We start from the raw sequence: 17,490 nt of genomic DNA on the forward strand, positions 1-17,490 counted from the left end.
ACTTCTCCGCTGCAGCCTGGAGGTCTGAAAGAGGACCGTTTGGGTGGAGGACACTGCAAGTGCAAAGGCGCGGCGGTGGGACCGAGCCAGGCCCATTGAAGAGAAATGATAATACAGCAATTCCTGACGTTGCTGAGCGCTTTCTGGGCGCCCGTCCTGGTCCTGGAGTCGGAGGAAGTTTAATGATTTCAATCTGCCTCAGCTCCCACAGCACACACTGCAGGCCCCTGTGGCCAGAGTGAGTGAGGTGGGTAGAGGAGGGAGCAAGGAGAGCTCAGGCTTTGTCCTGAGGGCACTGGGGAGCCACGGAAGAGTTTAGAGCTGGAGAGGGACCAACCCAGTTTATTTATTTACTTTTTAAAGGAAGATATATATATATATATATATATATATATAATATATATATATATTATTTTATTTATTTACTTTTAGAGGGAGGGGAAGGGAGGGAGAAAGAGAGGGAGAGAAGCATCCATCAGTTGCCTCTCATGAACCCCCAACTGGGGACCTGGCAGCAGCCCAGACGTGTGCCTGCAACCTGGGAATCAACTGAGGACCCTTTGCTTCACAGGCCAGCATGCAATTCACTGAGTCACACCAGCCAGGGCCCATTTATTTTTGTTTAGGGCCCTTTGGCTGCCAGGAGGGGAGTGGATTAACAACAGTAAAGCAGAGAGTCTTGGAGGCCTGGAAGAGGCTGGATAGGGCCCCCCAGAACACACTGAGGCTGGATAAGGTTGAGGGGCAGGTGGATTGTGTATGGATCTTGAAGGAAGAACTGATGGGATGTGGGATGACAGGCATTGGGGTCCCCCATTTGCAGATTGAACCGCTGAAAAGACCTGCAGACATGGGTGGGATTGAGGGGAGAAGAAAGGGTGACATTGGGTGGGCAGCCAGTGGCCAGGTCGGAGTTTACAGCGAAGCCTGGCCCGCCCTAGGGGAAGTCTCGATAAGCCATGTGGGGATCAGGCACAGGCAGAAGACAGAGGCGCCCAGCTCCCCTGCCTTCTCCTTGATTTCTCACAGTCTCTCTGGAGTCCTTCAAGCTGCGTGTATCATCATGTGGATCCCATGGACCAGGAGACAGGCAGGACCTGTCACTGCCAACATGTAGACTGTGGCACTAACTTCCCAGGTTTTCATAAAAATACTAGTCCCCTGGCCCCAAACACACTTACTGGGGTCTGGCTGTGGGGAGGGGCAGGACAGGGAGATTCTTCTAAATGCCTTTATTTTCTTGTAAGTAAAATGGTTCTACTCAGCATGGGCTTAATAAATGTGTGTGTGCAAAGGAAAATAACTTTCGATGGGTTCTAGGGAAAGATGCATCAGGATGCACCCCAAAGGAGGAGGGACACTGCTACCTCTTTCTTTACAGGCCTTTTCATTCCCCCTTTTTATGGTGAATGTGCATTCATTTGGCACTCAAACAGTGAGAAAAAATAGCAGAGTTAGAAAAGGAAAGAGAACCCGAGAAACACCAGGGCCCTGAGCTTGAGTTCCAACTCAGAGCCATGTGTGCTGTGTGACCCTGGGTCTGTTTCTTAACAGAACCCTGTCTGAGCTCACTTCCCCATCTCCAAGGGCAGCTGGAAGAGGTAATGGAGTGAATACCCAGGAAGGTTTGGAACAGGGCCCAGCATACAGGAGCTCAGAGTGTGACAAACTCTTTCTGTAAAGGGCCAGATAGTAAATATTTGCAGCATTGCAGCCCCAGATCTTCCATTGCAACATGAAAGCAGCCAGGGGCAATATGTACACGCATGGCTCAGCAAAAGGGAGCTGTGTCCATTCAGCCCAAAAAGATTTTTTGAGCACCTACTGTGCACCTGGCAGTGTTAGGTGCCCGGGATGCAGACGCCCTGTGTTCGGAGAAATGACTTTTGTCTACTAAGTAAATGATTCCAGGTTTGAGGGATGCTGGGTGCATTTTGTTTAAAAATAGGAAGAGTGCTCACTTCGGCAGCACATATACTAAAATTGGAACGATAGAGAGAAGATTAGCATGGCTCCTGCACGAGGATGACATGCAAATTCATGAAGCGTTAAAGAAAAGAAAAGAAAATAGGAGGAAGAGGAGGTGTGTGTATCGACTGCTGGGACCCGCCCCCCCCCCAGCGCCCCCCCCCCACACACAAACCATTCTCCAGCGTTGCTAGCCCAACTTTCCTGGGCTCCCATCTCTCATCTCTCTCAGGCCAAAAGCCAAGTTCCTTAAAGTTCTCAAGTGGTTGCCTGGGGACTCCAGGTCCCCAACATCCACACTCCAGATGCAAGCATGCATGTAGTCACTTCCAGGAGACTGGCTGGAGGTGGCAACATATGAGCTGGAGAAGTCAGGCCCGGCCCAGATAGTGCAGAGAGGCATCCCGGGCAGCAGGGGCAGATCTCAAAAAGTCATGGAAACGGTGCCCTGGCTGGTGTGGCTCAGTGGGTCCAGTGCCCACCTGTGAACCGAAAGGTCAGTTATCGGTCTGATTCCAGATCAGGGCACCTGCCTGGGTTGCGGGTCAGGTCCCCAATTGGGGGTGTGCGACAGGCAACCAGTAGATGTTTTTCTCACATGTCAATGTTTCTGTTCCTCTTTCTCCCTGACCCTCTCTCTAAAAAAATAAATAAAATCTTAAAAAAGAAAAGAAAAAGCACGGTGGTGGAACCAGGCAGGTTATGTCATTTCAGACCATCAGAGCAGTGGTCTCGAGTAGCCCTTGCACCCTTTCACCCTCCAGAGAGGCGTCCACCTCACCCGCTCCCTCCTCTTCTCCCCTCAGCGTGCTGCAGCTCCAATCCGTGTGGGGCCCTGCCCCCGTTCTGGACCACTTGCATCCATGGTTTCTACCATGACTCCCCTTCCCGTCTCACTCCTTGGCCACCTCTGCTTATCCAGGATGTCACCATCCCCAGAGCCCCTGACCCTGCTGTGAGCCCACTTCACATCTGTGGCTGCCCCAGGACATCCTCTGGGGCCCTTGGACTCCAGGGGAGTGGATCCCAGAAGCCCACTCCTCTTCTGTCTCTGAGTCAGAGGCCCCTTTACCTCCTCCCTAGCCCTGACTCCAGCTCATGCCTTGTGTCTCCCATCCCAAAGGGACCAAGAAAGGTTAAGCTGGACATGCAAGGAACTATATCGCAGAAGGAAGGGGTTCTTGAGCTCCTCCCCCGCCAGCTTCATAACTCCAAACCTCAGGCCCAGACCAGGTTGGGGCCTTTACAGAGCAGCATGTCAGAGCCCTGACCCCTGCTATCCTCCTGGTTTGCTCCATGGCCCTGGGAGCCCTGGACTTAATGGGTAAGGGGGGTGGGGACCCGATGGGGCTACCCAGTTCTGGCCAGCTCAGCACTGGTCCATCTGCAGATCAGCAGAACCCAAATTCACCTCCCAGGGAGGCTGTGTCTCTGCACCTAAGAGTTCTCAGAAAAGAAATTAATATGACCATGAGTTAATCTCCTCAATATATAAAGAACTCCAACAAATCAATAACAAAAAGTGTTTAGTAAGGGAGCTATCATCATCATCATCATCATCATCATCATCATCATCATCATCTCCATTGTTGTTGAGTCTCCTCTGACTGAGAAAACCACCCAATCCTCCATGAAAAGACCCATCGAGGACTATAGTCCAGGAGTTCTGGGTTCAAGACCATCTTCTGAGTAGCCCCAACAAGCCAGTTTGGGGTTGGACAATACTGGCCCTTACCCAGCCCATTACTCAGGGCTGCTGGGAGCTTGGTTAGTTGGGGCCATAAAGGACAGTTGCCCATTTCACAACTGCTTATCAGATGGGAAGGAAATGGGCCCACCTGTGGGTAAAACTGGCCCCTGGTAGAGACAACAGCTGTCCTGAGGCTAGAGCCCTGGTCCCCTCACTCCCTCTCTGTGCGACCTTGGCCAAGGCACTTAACCTGTCTCTGCCTCAGGATCCCCATCAGTGACATGAGGATAGAAATAATACATCCTTGGGTCACTCCAGGATTAAATAAATTTCCACATATCTGAAGCTTTGATTGATATTTATATATTTTAAAAATCCTCACCCAAAGATATGGGTTTTTTAAAAATTGATTTTTAGAGAGAGAGGAAGGGAAAGGGGCGGGGGGCACATCTATGTGGAGAGAAACATCAATTGGCTGCCTCTTGTATGCATTCTGACCAGGATCAAACCCGAAATCTCAGTATATGCTCTGACCAGGAATCGAACCCACCACTTTTTGTGATGGGATGACACTTCCAACTGAGCCACACATCCACGGTGTCAGTTGATATTTATGCCACCCCCCGCAAGGGCATGCGGCTGGAAGAACTGACCAAGACGCTGGGTAAATTGGGGGACAGAGAAGATAAGTGACCCCTGGGGGTACAGGGACTGGCAGAGCCAGGGTTTGCCTGGGCAGGCAGCCCCCTGCTCCCCTCCACTGCCCTGTTTCCTCCCCTGCAATTACGATCAACAACCCCAAGGCGGTTGAATCATTGGTGTCCCAGAACCACCAGCTCAGATCTGGTCGTTGCTGATGGGGCCTGGCAGGGCCTCCAACCACAGACCACAGCTGGGTTCCCCCTTTCTGGGCCGTTGGATGAGGGTGGGGGCCTCAGTCCTCAACGCTCTCCAGGGAGATTCCGGCCTGCACTAGCCATGGGGCCTGGGGCAGGCTGCTGGGACCACCTGTTGCTGACTGTGGCTACTGCCCTGATGCTGTCCATGAGGCCTCCAGGTGAGGACCCCCAGGTGCCCCTACACAGGGGCCCCACCAGTTAACTCTCCAGGTGCCCTAAGGCTCTGACTTGATGCAGCTACACAGCCCTCGCTGGTCACCCTCTGGGGCCTCAGCAGGGAGTGGGGCAGGCGCCCAGCTGGGGTCTTGACAGGCCCATACCCAGGTTTCTGGCTTTTGGTCCTCCTCCCGGCACACTCACGGGCCTTCTCTGGGCTCCCCGTCACTCTTGTCCTTCTGCAGCTCTCTTTCCAGCTCCATCTCTGCCCAGCTCTGGCTCTTTCTCCCCCAGGTTGGCCCCCATCCCATCCAGCGCCTGAGTTGCTCCCATGAGCTCTTCTTCCTGCCAGGCCCCACATGCTCCCCCTTCTCTCTGCAGGCTCCTGGGGGGCCAGGATCATTGGGGGCAGAGAGGTGACCCCACACTCCCGTCCCTACATGGCATCGGTGAGCTTCAACGGCCAGCATCACTGCGGGGGCTTCCTGCTCCGCGCCCGCTGGGTGGTCTCAGCTGCCCACTGCTTCAGCGACATGTGAGCCCACCCTGGGCCCCCTCCCCCTGCCTGTTGCCACTTGGAATCCCAGAATGCTCTGGATACAGGGTGGGGGGTGATGGCGGGAGTGGTGAGAGGGATTCCTGGTTGGGCATTGCTGCATTCCAGGCAGGGGCATGGTTCATACAGCCAGATCCCACCCCTCCCCTGTGGGGCTCTTGAAGGAAGAGGCATCTCAGTGGGGTTAGCTTTACCGGACAAGGAAGGGGAAAGGGTGGAGTGCACAAATGAAGTGCCGAAGGAGCAACCTCCATAACGATAAATAGATGTTATCATCGCTGTGCTTGTTCTAAGTATATGTTTTTAAGATTTTTACCTATTTATTTATTTTTAGAGAAAGGGGAAGGGAGGGGGAGAGAGGGAGAAAAACATCGACGTGCCAGAGGAACATCCTTCGGTTGCCTCTCACACGCCCCCAACCGGGGACCTGGTCCACAGCATGGGCATGTGCCCTGACGGGGAATCAAACCAGCGACTTTTCAGTTTGTTGTATATCGCTCATCCCACTGAGTCATACCAGTCAGGGCAAAGTATACTTTTATAATAATCATTAACCATATTAAAGTTATTGGAAGAAAAAATTTTCTCCACTTTTCTAGGTTCTTCCAGATGGTCTAATAGTTCAAGCTACAGAGAAATTAACAAGAGAAAATAACCATTTAATGCAAACGTACACATGGGAGCCCCACACCCATGAGGGGGTCAGGAACAGAAAGGACGGATGAGGTACACACGTCACCTGAGCTAGCGGTGAGGCCAGGTGCCTGAGGCATCAGTGGCGAGAAGGGTCCTCGAGCCTTGAGAAGAGCGGATGCTCAGTAATTAGAGGGCTGCCCTGCTCCCCAGGTAGACCACAAAAGGTTACCTCTGGAGCTAACGCTCACAGTGGGTGAGGCTCCCATTTAGACTCAGGCAGGTGATTAAGGCAGAGGTAACAGTTTCTTGTGAGCCCTTGAGGTCTTGATGGCCTTTGGTTCAAAATAATCCACATGCCGAAGGGACACATCTTGGGGAGGCCTGTTCTGAACCCCTGTAGAGGTAATAATATAATTGAGGTGGGAATTATAATAAATAAATATTCTATTCATTCTAAGTGTAGTTTATAATAGTTATTAGAATTCATATTGCAACAATTAGAGTTAATGCTATAATTGCGGTGGGAACAGTAACAAACATCATTATTATCGCAGGGCTGGCATCGGGATGAAATAGACTGCTGTGCACTGGCTTTGCAGATGGAGCTGCCAACGACCGTGGCCGGCGGCCCTCCCCCAATCTCACTTACTTCACCCCTCCCTCCTACAGAGACCTCCGAACAGCTCTGGTGGTGCTGGGGGCCCACGCTCTTCGCACCTCAGAGCCCACCCAGCAGGTGTTTGGCATCTCTGCTGTCATCAGGCACCCTGACTACCACCCCACGACCCACGCCAATGACATCTGTCTGCTGCAGGTGAGCTTTGTGGTGGTGGTGGGGACACACTGGACATAGGTCTCGCCTCTCCCAGCCACCCCTCTGATGACTGGACATGCTTTAGAAGTAGCTGTAGGATCCCAAAACATCTGCATCAGGTTAAGTCTTTGCTCAAACGTCGCCTCCGCAGGAGGCATCCCTGGACACCCACCCCATCCTGTGCCCTGGTCCCGTCCTGCCTTCCCTCCTCCCTGTTCTCTCTCTCTTTTGTCCCGAGAGGCTGTCACCTGCTAGCAGCAGCTGCACATTCGCTACTTCACCATTCTTCACTGTCTCCTCTAGACCTGAGGGCAGGAATTTTTACCTCATTTGTGACCATTTATGGCACACAGCTGGCGCTCAATGTCCAGGCTAAAAGGGGGACACGTGAGGGACGAGGACCATGAAAGACTCTGCCACTTGGCCCTGCTTGGGGTTTTCTGGCCAGGAGGCATCTCTTCCCAGAAACGTGAGCTTCCCTCTGCCCTGCCATGAGGGGTGCCCTTTCAGACCATCCCTCCCTGCAGCTCCCACGGACGTACCCCAAATTCAATTCCAGTCATCCTCAGGGCCTCTGTTTTAAGGGGAGAATGTCCCAAACTTGTTCTCCAAATGTGGTAAAAAATTAAAGTGAAGAGATACTCAACACGCCTGAATAGTTCCCTGGGAACAGTAGGATCTGGGGTTCTCTTGGCAAATACAAAGGGAGCAGTGAGTGTTAGCAGCCACAGCCTGAGTTTCACTCTCTTGTGGAACCCCAAGGCCTAGAACCTGCTGCTCTGACTTACCCATCCCTTTGTGTGAGTGGGGAAACTGAGGTTGGGGGTGGTCAGGGTTGTGCCCAAGGTCAGGGAATGCCAAAACCAGGGGTCCAAGTTGTTCATTCCGTAACTGTTGATTGAGTATCAGCTGTGTGCCAGTCAGCAGGGACACAGACATAAACAAACCCTAGGACTGGTCCTCTTAGAGCCGCCAGTCTAAGAGGGTGGCAGCTGGGTAAACTGGCTTTGACAGGAGCAGATGGGAGCCCAGAGGAAGTGTCTGCCCTTGCCTGGGAATCTTGGAAGACTTCCTGGAGGAGACCATGTCTAAGTTGAGACCTGAAAGCTAGACAGGAAAGGTGCTCCAGGTCGGCATTACAGTGTGAGCAAAAGTGTGGAGCTGGGCCCAGGGCGTGGCAGGGAATTTATTCAGGCTGGAGGGGAGGGCTGAATGGGGGTGGAGGAGAAGAGGTTTCATCTTGAGGGCAATGGGGAGCCATGGGAAGGCTTAGAGCAGGGAAAGAGATGATAATTAGGAAGACCCTCTGGGCAGCTAAAGAGGTGAGGGGAAGCCATAGTCCAGGTCTGAGTGAGTTGGGCCTGATGGACCGGCGCCACTTGGCAAAAGCAGCAGACCTTCTGACAGTTGTTGCTTGCTCTGTATAAGGCCAAGAGACCAGGTACCACAGATGGGTAAACTGAGACAGGAGCAGTGGTGACAGTTTAGGCGGTCCAAAACCCAACGTTCTCTCTGCAGCTGAACAGCTCTGCCATCCTGGGTCCTGCCGTGGGTCTGCTGCGGCTGCCAAAAAGAGGCTCAAGGCCACTCAGGGCTGGGGCGCTGTGCCGGGTGGCCGGCTGGGGCTCTGTGTCCAACTTTGAAGAGTTGCCACCTGGGCTGATGGAGGCCGAGGTCCGTGTGCTGGACTTGGACATCTGCAACAGCTCCTGGAGGGGCCACCTGCCCCCTGCTATGGTCTGCACTCACAGTGGGGACCGATGGCGACGAGGTTTCTGCTCAGTAAGATACTCATTCCCCGTCCCTCCCACTGACCATATGGGAAACCAAGGCCCACAGAGAACGGTCAGAGCTGGGCAGAGCCTTGGGAACTCAATCCCAACTTACTTTTGAGCAGATGGGCCTCACCTGGGGCCCAGGGTCACAGGGCTCCCATGTATGGCTGTGCAGCTTGTGCAGTGCACGGAGCTATACCTTTGTGTGTTTGTAAGCAGTGGCCAGTAGGGGGCAGTAGCAGATCTCGAGGAAGGAGCTCCTGCTCCTAATAACCTGTTTGGAATAATGGCAACCCTGGCCCTACTGCAGAGGGAGACACTTAGCCTGGAGGGTCTTTTGTTTCAGACAAGAGAGTTCAGTGGTTCAGAACACAGGTTCTGGAGCCCAGCTGGTCCAAATCCAGACTATGTCACTTTCCAGATGTGTGGCCTTGGGAAAGTCACTTCACTTCTCTGGACCTCTCTCCATCTTTCTCCATTTACAGAACTGCCACCTCATAGGGCCAGAGCTACTGGTAATTCCAGATGACAATTGGGGTGAGACCAGGAGGGGAGTGGGCAGGAATTTTAGGATGAGTATTCAGGAAGGCTAGCACCTTTGAGCTGAGTCATAAAGGAAACCTTAAGATCTAAGAGAGGGCATGCCAGGTGGAGAGACAACCACAGGGTTGCCATGCACATCCAAGCAGGTTTGTACTGCACAAACAGCTGCAGACTTCTCTGTTTATACAAGCAATGCCCAGCAGGGGGCAGTAACAGGTCACAAGCAAAAGCTTGCAGGGGTGTCCAGCCCTTTGGCACCCCTAGGCCACACTGTAAGAAGAGCTGTCTTAGGCCACACATTAAATGTATGGTGACATGTAATCACAAAAAAATTCTCATAATGTTTTGAGTAAATTTACAATTTTCTGTTGGGACGCATTCATAGCCATCTTGAGCTGCATGAGGCCCATGGGTCGCAGGCTGGACACCCTGGTAGAGGCTGGATGGAGCTTGGCTTGCTCCAGGAACAGCCAGGAAGGCTGGTGAATGAGGGAGAGAAGGGCAAACAGGTGGATGGGATCCGCAGGGTCTTGAAGGCTGAGGCGAGGGGTGTAGCCTCAGCTGTAAGGGCACTAGGGTGTCATGGAAGGGTTTGATGGGCAGGAAAGGGTCCTGGTGGGCTTTACATGCAGAGGCCCCTTCAGGCAAAGTGAGGCTGAGAAGAACTCCTGGCCTCGTCTCTCCCTCCATTCCAGGCAGACTCTGGGGGGCCCCTGGTGTGCAGGAACCGGGCCCATGGCCTTGTTTCCTTCTCCGGCGTCTGGTGCGGCGACCCCAAGACTCCAGATGTGTACACACAGGTATCCACTTTCGTGCCCTGGATTTGGGATGTGGTTCGGCAGCACCTGCATACCCCTCAGCCCAGCTCCCCACCCAGGACCACTGGGGCCCCCACGGGAGCTGCCTGAACCACAGCAGCACTGAGTACACAAATGAGATGACAACCAGTGCAAACAGCTCCAGCCTGGGAAACCGGTGCAAACAGCATCCATGCCTGGGGCAGGGTGTCCACGGGGCCCCCAAACCCAGGAAGCTTGGGTTGGGGTATGGGCATTGGTTACAAACAAAAAGGGCCAAAATAACTGAATAAATGTTAACTAACTAACCAGACATGATGGTCCACCCACATTCCTTGAGCTTTTTCTTGGCCTCAAAGTGGCTGGAGTCCGGCCGAACCACTCCCTCCCTGAGCCACTTTCTTGGCCTCCTTTCTCTCCCACTCACCCCCACCATCCCACCTGTCTCAGCCCTCTGTCTGGCTGCTGCCCACTGCCCAGAGATGGGCACTGAGGCTCGGAGGTGGACAGTGGCTGCCCCAAGGACATACGTGTCTCCCCTGGATGCTTTCAGAGGTCCCCACTTACCACCCTAATAGCAACCCAGGCTCCAGGCTCCCAAAGTGGGTGGCAAAGAGGATCAGAGAGAGTGGAGCAAACCAGAAATTGACCCCAAAGTGGCTTTTTACAATCTTTATTTCTTTGGTGAGGCAGGACCCCAGGGCAGGGGAAATTGCCTTATTGGGGGACTCAAGCAAATTCACCTACTCAAGGGTATTTTTCTGGGTGTCACGGATAAGGCACTTCCTGGGGACTGGGAGAGGGTGTGTACAATGCCTCCTGCGCTCCTTGCCCCATATCCAGTCTGAGCTTCTGGTCTGTATGAAGGCACAGAGAGGTGTCAGAGTGACAGCCCACATGAAATGGAAGGAATTGGCCCTAGGCTAGCACTGGGCAGGGTCGAGACCCCTGAGCCTAGCTGGTGGGTAAAGAGGGGCTGGCTAGGAACTTGGCCTGGAAGCCTGGCAAGGGTGGGCCTCGTGGGACCAAGGGCTTCAGGGTCTAAACCTCACCTGTGGACAGGTCAGCAGTCACTAGAGGTGCTGCTCAGACACATAGCTCCAGGAGGCCAGGTGTGCAGTGGACACTAGCAGGTATAGCCCACCTGGGCCAGTGAGTACGCAGGGTCTCCTGGGCCCCGCCAGCTCCCACCCCCTTCTGAGCTGGTGCTGAGCTGAGACCTATGTCAGGAGGCAGAGAGTGCCTCCCCCATTAGGGGACAAGCTGGACTTTTCTCAGTGGCCTTCACAGGTACATGGAGGCAGTGGGAAAGGAAAGCCCTGGGTTCAGGGGCTGGTAAGGGACTGAGGCTGCATCCTTGGCCTGCTGGGAGGTCTGATCATGTTCTAAGGCTTATGCATACACACACCCCCCAGGCTGTGGACCCCCTCCTCACCCCTTGGTCCCTATTCTAGAAGGCCAGGGTGACTTTTCATTAATTGCTGAGAATTCTCAGACTTCCTGCTGGCAGCCATAATTACTAGTAATCCTGGAGGGAGCAGAAGTGGGGTCCTCTTGAGTGTCTGGGGCAGAGGCCCCACCTACCAGCACTGCTCCCAGGCCCTCTGTCCCCAATCCCTGCAAGGTACCGTTTTGGGAAGGGGTCCAGGGCTCCCCTAAGTGGTCCAGTCCTGGGGCTGGGGAGTGTCCATGGGACATAAATTAGACTCTGCTCTGGCAATAAATAAAATGGTGGAGGCCTTGAACGCCAGGCCCAGGCCGTCCTTAAGTCACACGAAGTTCTCCTCTTCTTCCTTCGACTCAGCATCTGAAGGCTCAGGGGTGCCTGCTGAGCGGGAGGGAAGAACAGAGAAATTGGGGGTACAGAATGGGGCTGGGAGCTACAATCTACCACTGCTCCTTGCCCCGCCCCGCACCTGCGCAGCTGCCCGGGTGGCGCACGCCAATGGAGCGGCCCAGGAAACAGGTGGCCTGGCGCAGATGGCACGAAGACATGTAGGTGATGTTATTGTTGCCGCAAAGCTCCTGGCCGGGGTTGGAGGGCGCAGGGCAGGGCGCTGCGCGGCACATCACGCAGTGGGCGCTGCCAGTCTGGTCCACCACGCACGACTGCGGCCTCTGGCACACCACGTGGGCGCACGACTCTGTGGGCGGGGCGCCAGGTTAGGTTAGGGGGTCGGTCGAGATCGCGAACCCCGCCTACAACAGAGTCCCGCCTCCTCTGGGTGTGCCAGATGCTGCACCCCTCTCCCACAACCCAAGTTCACCCTGAAGCCCGGCCCCCTCTGATTGCACCCACAAGCCCCTCTGAGTCACACACCCATACCTCACACCCCATGTGAGAACCAGAACCCCACTTTCCAAACTTCCACCCTAGTCTTCCTTATTCTCGAACCCATAAAGGAACCAATCCACTGACGCCCTCTTAAGACAATAGACTCCTTTTATTAGACCCCGCCCACGACCTCACCATCTAGGCCCCGCCTACCATAAATCCTGCCTCAACTTCCAAGACCTTTACCTATGCTACTAAGCACTTTGCATCGGAGGCCCTGCAGGCCCCACCCTCATGCACTGCAGCGCCCGTACTGACACGCAGGCCTGGGGGCCCCGCCCTCCCGCTGGCCCGGCCCCCACGTACTGCGACAGCGGCCCATGTACATGACACGCAGGTCCGGGTGGCCGCGGCAGCGTGCAACACGCAGCTCACACTCATCACGGTAGGTGGCGCCGTCCGAACCACAGACCTGCAAGCGCGCCGGGAGCTCCACGCAGTCGTGCACGCACTCGCAGTGCGGGCGGCCCCCCAGCATGCTGCACGCCTTGCCCGGACCGCACTCCACGCCCTCGCACGAATCTGAGGACACAGGATACGCGCCTGTGGGCTGGGGCGCGTGGCAGCGACCAAAGGTCTTCTGAGCCCACTGCTCCTCGCCCCCTGTTCTGAGGGATAGAGGCCGGGCAGGAGTTGGGGGCTGCCCAGAGGGTGCATGGGGAGGTACTGGTTTGGGGTCTGGGTGAGAGGGCTGTTGTGGGAGAGATTTAGTCATTACCCTGGTGGACGCCTGAGGCTGGGGGCTGTGTCTGGAGGCGGGGCTCAGTGTGGGCGGGAAGGGCGTCTCTGCTGTGAATGGTGGGGACAGGAACAGGCTGCCAGCCCCCTCATCCCACTCTCCCTGACGTCTGTTCCCTGACTAGCGTTTCTGGGCAGGCCGGTGGGAGCCCTGGCTGCGTCTGCCCAGGGGTAGGGTGGGGGGCTCCACCCCATTCAGGCTCGGGTCTAGGAAGGACTGGCAGTGTCTGCTCCCGGTGCATGCCAGGACCTCCCGGGAGGAGGGGACAGGGAGGGCGGAGTATGGCGCTTGGCGTGAGGCTCATTTCCTGAGGAGCGGACCTCCCACAGCCGTAGCCATCTGAACTAAGGGTTATCCACCCCCTTGAAACCCCATTTCTCAGGTAGGAAAACAGGTCTGACCAGAAGTCTACTACTCAGGCCCCTGGACCTTCGGAAATGCAAATCGGACTCCATTAATGCCTGCTCCTGCCCTCAGGCCTTCCCAGGCTCATTGGGGCCTCCGGACCACCCTATAAGGTCATGCTGTTTTGTCACATTTTACAAAAGGGGGAAACTGAGGCCCCAACACTCCTGATTGGAGGGGAGGAGCCAGGGGTACCTCAGCATAACTCCAGGCCATGTCCTGGATGGACCCCCCTCCCTCCACCCAGCTCTGTTGCTTCTGGATCTGGAGGACAGACTCTGAGCCTTTTGCACTCTAGCCTCAGCCTCCCTGTGTATAAAGTGGGGTTGATAGGGGAACCCACCTTAGAGGGTGAGCATAAAATAAGTGGCTATTACTAAGACAATGACGGGAGAAGGGATAGGCCATGTTGGTTGTCCCTGCCAGGGCATGTGGGCCGCACCTGGGCGCCTCCCGCCCACACGCACATCTGGAAATGCTCTGCCTGTGTGGCTTCATGCAAGAGGGAACAGAAGGGGGGTGCTGATTTCCCATCCCCAAGGCCAGAATGGGGAGGGGGGTGTCCTGGACCATCTCATGCCCAGGTCAGGCACTTTTTGAAATCTGTCCTCCTCCCAGAAGCCAAAGGGGGTTCTAGAATGAGCCAGGGTATGTGGCAATGAGTTTAGGACCACCCAGCCAGGGTGATCTGGGATTAATCACAACCCAGGAGCTGGCCAGTCTCAGCTTGGCCCTCAGGTCTGTGGCCCTCAGCTCCAGCCTCCTCCCTGCTCCTCTGCCCTACCCCCCCACCCCCACAACGAGGACCTCATCCTAGGCCTCTGCTGATGCTCTCTCCCCACATACTTTCTCCAGCTGATAAACTTCTAATTACCCGCCAAGACGCTGTCTCTAATGCCTGCCTCCTTCAAGTCATGTCCCCTCTTGGTCCCTGCAGGTTGATCCCTGACCACAGGGGCCTGGGAGGGCCCTCAACCCCTTCTACAGGGCAGACAATATGTCTTATTCATTCAGCCCCTGAAGAGCTCCTTGTCTGCTGGAGGCAGCGGCATTTCTCAGAACATGGTTCAGAAGGCACATGCTTATTAAACATGCAGCTAGGGGCTCACCACAGTTCCCTGGAATCTGTGGGGTTAAGGGCAGATAAGCTTGTTGGGAATATTGAGTGTGGGGTCACAAACCAGAGTGGCCAGTCAGGAAAATCCACTTTGCCAGGAGTTAGGTGTGAGCTGAGTGTACTTCCACCTTGTGGGGAGCAAGTGGGGTGCAGATGGCCAAGGCCAGCCTGGCAGAGGGCTTGGCATAAGCAACCGCCTAGAGGCTGGAAACCAAGCTGGGGAGTCAGAGCTTCTTCCTGAATCTTCAATGGAGGGAAGCTGGGATCCCCTTCCCAACTGCTCCTCCCAGTGGCCTTGACTTCCTCCTGCATACCCCGGAGACAGGGAGCTCACTTTCAGCTGGTCCACTTTCAACCACAGTGACCCTGGCCTGTGGCCGACACCTGGGGTCTCACCTTTACCTTTGCAGGGGAGGCAGTGGACCAGGCCCAAGAAGCCCAGGAGGCTGATCTTGTTCCCTGGGTAGGTGACGTTGGACCAGGCGGTGTCGATGTTGCCGGAGGCGCAACACTCGGCCTGGCTCACGTCGGTCTTCAGCACCAGGCTGCAGATGGCCTCTCTGCCCTGCTGGAGCCAGCAGACACCACCTGTGGGCCCGGGAGTGGGGGCGACAGTTCCGATGGGATCAGAGGTGCCCTTCTGTACCACTGCTGACACCCGGCCTTGACCTTGCACCCAGCTTCCATCCCCAAGGAAGAGAGAGGGAGGGACTCTGGATCCTTCTGAAATTCTCCTCTCTGAGCTCCATCCTCTCCACTGCTCCGCCACCAACCCCTAACCAACCCCCAACCATCCCAAGAAGCTCTCCTCCCTCCCCGCTGCCCCCCTCCCACCAGCTCCCCTACCCACCCAGGCCTGGCATCCTGCTTAATCAGTCAAACATTCAGGCCTGTATGTGTCAGGGTCAGTAGGCCTTGGAGCTGCCTCTCCTGACTCTGTCCTCTGTCTAAACAGCACCCGAGGGCACACAGAATCCCCCTCTCCTGGCAGCACCCCCCTCCCATTGCCTGGACTGCCTCTTACTCACTCCAACTTGGGAACATTCCCCTTGCATGAGCTCACTGTCTCCCTGGGGACACGGCCTTCGAGGAGGGGGCTCCACTCTCCCCTCCCTCCGTGCAGGGCTGGGTGGGGCTGCCGGGTTGGGAGGGGGGCAGATGACCTCAGTTTCTTCACCCTTAAATGGGGGTAGGAATGGCCACAGCCCCCATCCCAGAGAGCTCACTGGTTTGCAGGTGCTATACTGAGTGCCGCCCAGGGACCAGCTCTCATAAAGGGGAAACTGATGCCAAGAGTGGGGATGTTACTTGCCTGGCTTCTCCCAATAAGTGGCAGGCATGACATTCTAATGACCCATCTGCCTAAGCCAGACCCAGGAAAGGCCTGGGGCCCTTGCTGGAGGTCCTGGGTCTGGCCACCCAGCCCTGCCTCTCTGTGGTGTCAAGACCCAGGTGGTCCAGGTTCCAATTCTGGCTCTGCCACTTACAAACTGTGTGACCCGTGCCTCAGTTTCCCCATGTGGAAAATAGGCATAATAAGAGTTCCCACACCATTGGGCTGTTACACAGATTTAGGGAGGTAAGAGGTAGACACTAGGGGCTCAGTAAATGTCAGTCATTGTGACTACTATGGATCACAGTTGTTGAGAGTCACATCTGTTCTACTAACCTCTTGGTTACCCTCCTTCAGGCCCTTTGGGCCTGGGGGAGCCCCAACCCTCCAGGGTTCAATCTGCAGCAGCCTCCGGCCACCGCCCTCCACCTCCAGCTGCCACCTACCCTTAGACCCCCAACATTCCCCCAGCCCGCATTCCAGGCAGACCCACGTGGGTGGCCCACCACACCCGCGCCTTCCGGCCACCCCACTCACCGGGCACGGGGTCCCCCGAGCCCACAGAGCCCACGAAGCCCACAGCCCAAGCCAGGGCCCCCCAGGGCAGTGGCCACAGTGGCCCGGGCGCCCCAGGATGCATGGCGAGAGCAGAGAAGGCAGCGGTGGCCCCTGCGGCAGGCGCCGAGGGCGGGCGTCTGGGAGGGCGGCGGCACCGACTTCCCAGTGCTCCTCGGTCGGCGCTCCCTATAAAGGTCCCGCTGGCTGCGGGCGGGGCGGGGCCGGGCTGGGGCGGGGCTCGTGAATGGCGGGGCACGAGGCTGAGTCGTACGCGATGTGTGAAGGGGCCGGGCCTGGCCACCCGGGTGGCAGCTGGTGGGTGGTGAGCCCGACCTGGGAGCCTGAGAATTTATGCGGGAAGGTGTGGCTGTTGCCGATGCAAGGGGTCCATCTGTGACCTGGGGTGTGAGTTCGAGGTGTTGCCTTGTGTTTGGAGGTCTTCAGCTGTAAGGCTGTGGCTGAGCCAACTGGTGACTCACAGGGAGCATGCACCGTGTCGTGGATTGTGTGTGGTCACTTGCATGGCTCACGTGTGATCCTCCCGTTCCTATATGCCCCACACCTGGGGCCCTCAGCCCTAGGCTGGCTGCTCACACCCTAGGCCACCCACCTAGCCACCTGGCTGCTGGAGCTGGTGGGCACAGTTGGGTGTGAGAAAGTGTGCGTTTGTGGGGCGGGGCACAGGTAGAGACCCAGGGACACAAATGGTCCCAACAACATCACCAACTGCAATAATCACACCACAAGACTTCTGAAGCGCCTGTGTGCCTGGGAGACTGCGTGAGGCCAAATCTCTGCAGACGCTGTGCCAGGGCCACACCCACACGAAGAACTCACTGTCTTAGGGGGATTTCCTCCTCTCCACTCGGGTTTAGCGCTCTGGAATCTCGGGTGTCCTGCAGTTTATGATGGCAACACCAGTGTAAACCTGGAAAATGAGTCCAGGGGGCTTTGGTGCAGGCAGGCAGACACTCTTACTATTTTGGAATTGATTCCTTCTACCTTGGGAGCATCCCAAATTGTTAGAGCTCTCTCAAACTGCTTATGGGTTCTGTGCAGCTCCTCTGCATTTGTGCTTCTAAGAAATCATCAATGATCGTCAGTGGCAGGGGCCATTGGGGAGTGCTGGGGTTCCAGGGTGACCAAGGCAGACCCAGTCTTGTCATCAG

General features: G+C 55.8%; 2 protein-coding genes and 1 non-coding gene across 4 annotated transcripts; 2 read left to right on the forward strand and 1 right to left on the reverse strand.

Moving 5' to 3' along the window:
- The first annotated feature begins 1,953 nt into the window (after positions 1–1,953).
- On the forward strand, positions 1,954–2,060 carry LOC123814230. Its single transcript, XR_006784856.1, has one exon. It is a non-coding gene; the product is annotated as a U6 spliceosomal RNA (small nuclear RNA).
- A 2,543-nt stretch (positions 2,061–4,603) lies between these two features.
- PRSS57 (serine protease 57) lies at positions 4,604–10,076 on the forward strand. Its single transcript, XM_045830830.1, has 5 exons — positions 4,604–4,715; positions 5,095–5,248; positions 6,575–6,719; positions 8,238–8,501; positions 9,733–10,076. Exons 1-5 carry the CDS (start codon positions 4,637–4,639, stop codon positions 9,943–9,945), a joined length of 855 nt encoding a protein of 284 aa, XP_045686786.1. The 5' UTR covers positions 4,604–4,636; the 3' UTR covers positions 9,946–10,076.
- Positions 10,077–10,498: 422 nt separating this feature from the next.
- FSTL3 (follistatin like 3) lies at positions 10,499–16,470 on the reverse strand. Of its 2 annotated transcripts, none has more exons than XM_045830832.1 (5): positions 16,301–16,470; positions 14,833–15,018; positions 12,476–12,691; positions 11,751–11,978; positions 10,499–11,659 (listed from the first exon to the last, which is right to left on the reverse strand). In XM_045830832.1, the coding sequence occupies exons 1-5, from the start codon at positions 16,401–16,403 to the stop codon at positions 11,604–11,606; spliced, it is 789 nt and encodes a 262-aa protein (XP_045686788.1). In that variant the 5' UTR covers positions 16,404–16,470; the 3' UTR covers positions 10,499–11,603. The 2 variants fall into 2 exon arrangements, with proteins under 2 accessions (XP_045686788.1, XP_045686787.1); XM_045830831.1 differs by having other exon boundaries at positions 10,499–11,662.
- Positions 16,471–17,490: the final 1,020 nt, after the last annotated feature.

The sequence above is a fragment of the Phyllostomus hastatus genome, unplaced genomic scaffold (assembly GCF_019186645.2).
Source record: "Phyllostomus hastatus isolate PE091 unplaced genomic scaffold, TTU_PhHast_1.1 phas_contig_159, whole genome shotgun sequence".
Taxonomy (NCBI): Eukaryota; Metazoa; Chordata; class Mammalia; order Chiroptera; family Phyllostomidae; genus Phyllostomus; species Phyllostomus hastatus.

Excerpts from the sequence above, each read along its gene's own strand:
- FSTL3 (XM_045830831.1), bottom strand. The coding sequence starts at position 16,403 with ATGCATCCTGGGGCGCCCGGGCCACTGTGGCCACTGCCCTGGGGGGCC. Across the intron at positions 15,019-16,300 it reads CTCGGGGGACCCCGTGCCCG|GTGGTGTCTGCTGGCTCCAG; the intron begins GTGAGTGGGGTG and ends CCGGGCCCACAG. Across the intron at positions 11,979-12,475 it reads GTACATGGGCCGCTGTCGCA|AGTCGTGCGCCCACGTGGTG; the intron begins GTACGTGGGGGC and ends CCCCGCCCACAG.
- PRSS57 (XM_045830830.1), top strand. The coding sequence starts at position 4,637 with ATGGGGCCTGGGGCAGGCTGCTGGGACCACCTGTTGCTGACTGTGGCT. Across the intron at positions 5,249-6,574 it reads GCCCACTGCTTCAGCGACAT|AGACCTCCGAACAGCTCTGG; the intron begins GTGAGCCCACCC and ends TCCCTCCTACAG. Across the intron at positions 6,720-8,237 it reads ATGACATCTGTCTGCTGCAG|CTGAACAGCTCTGCCATCCT; the intron begins GTGAGCTTTGTG and ends TTCTCTCTGCAG.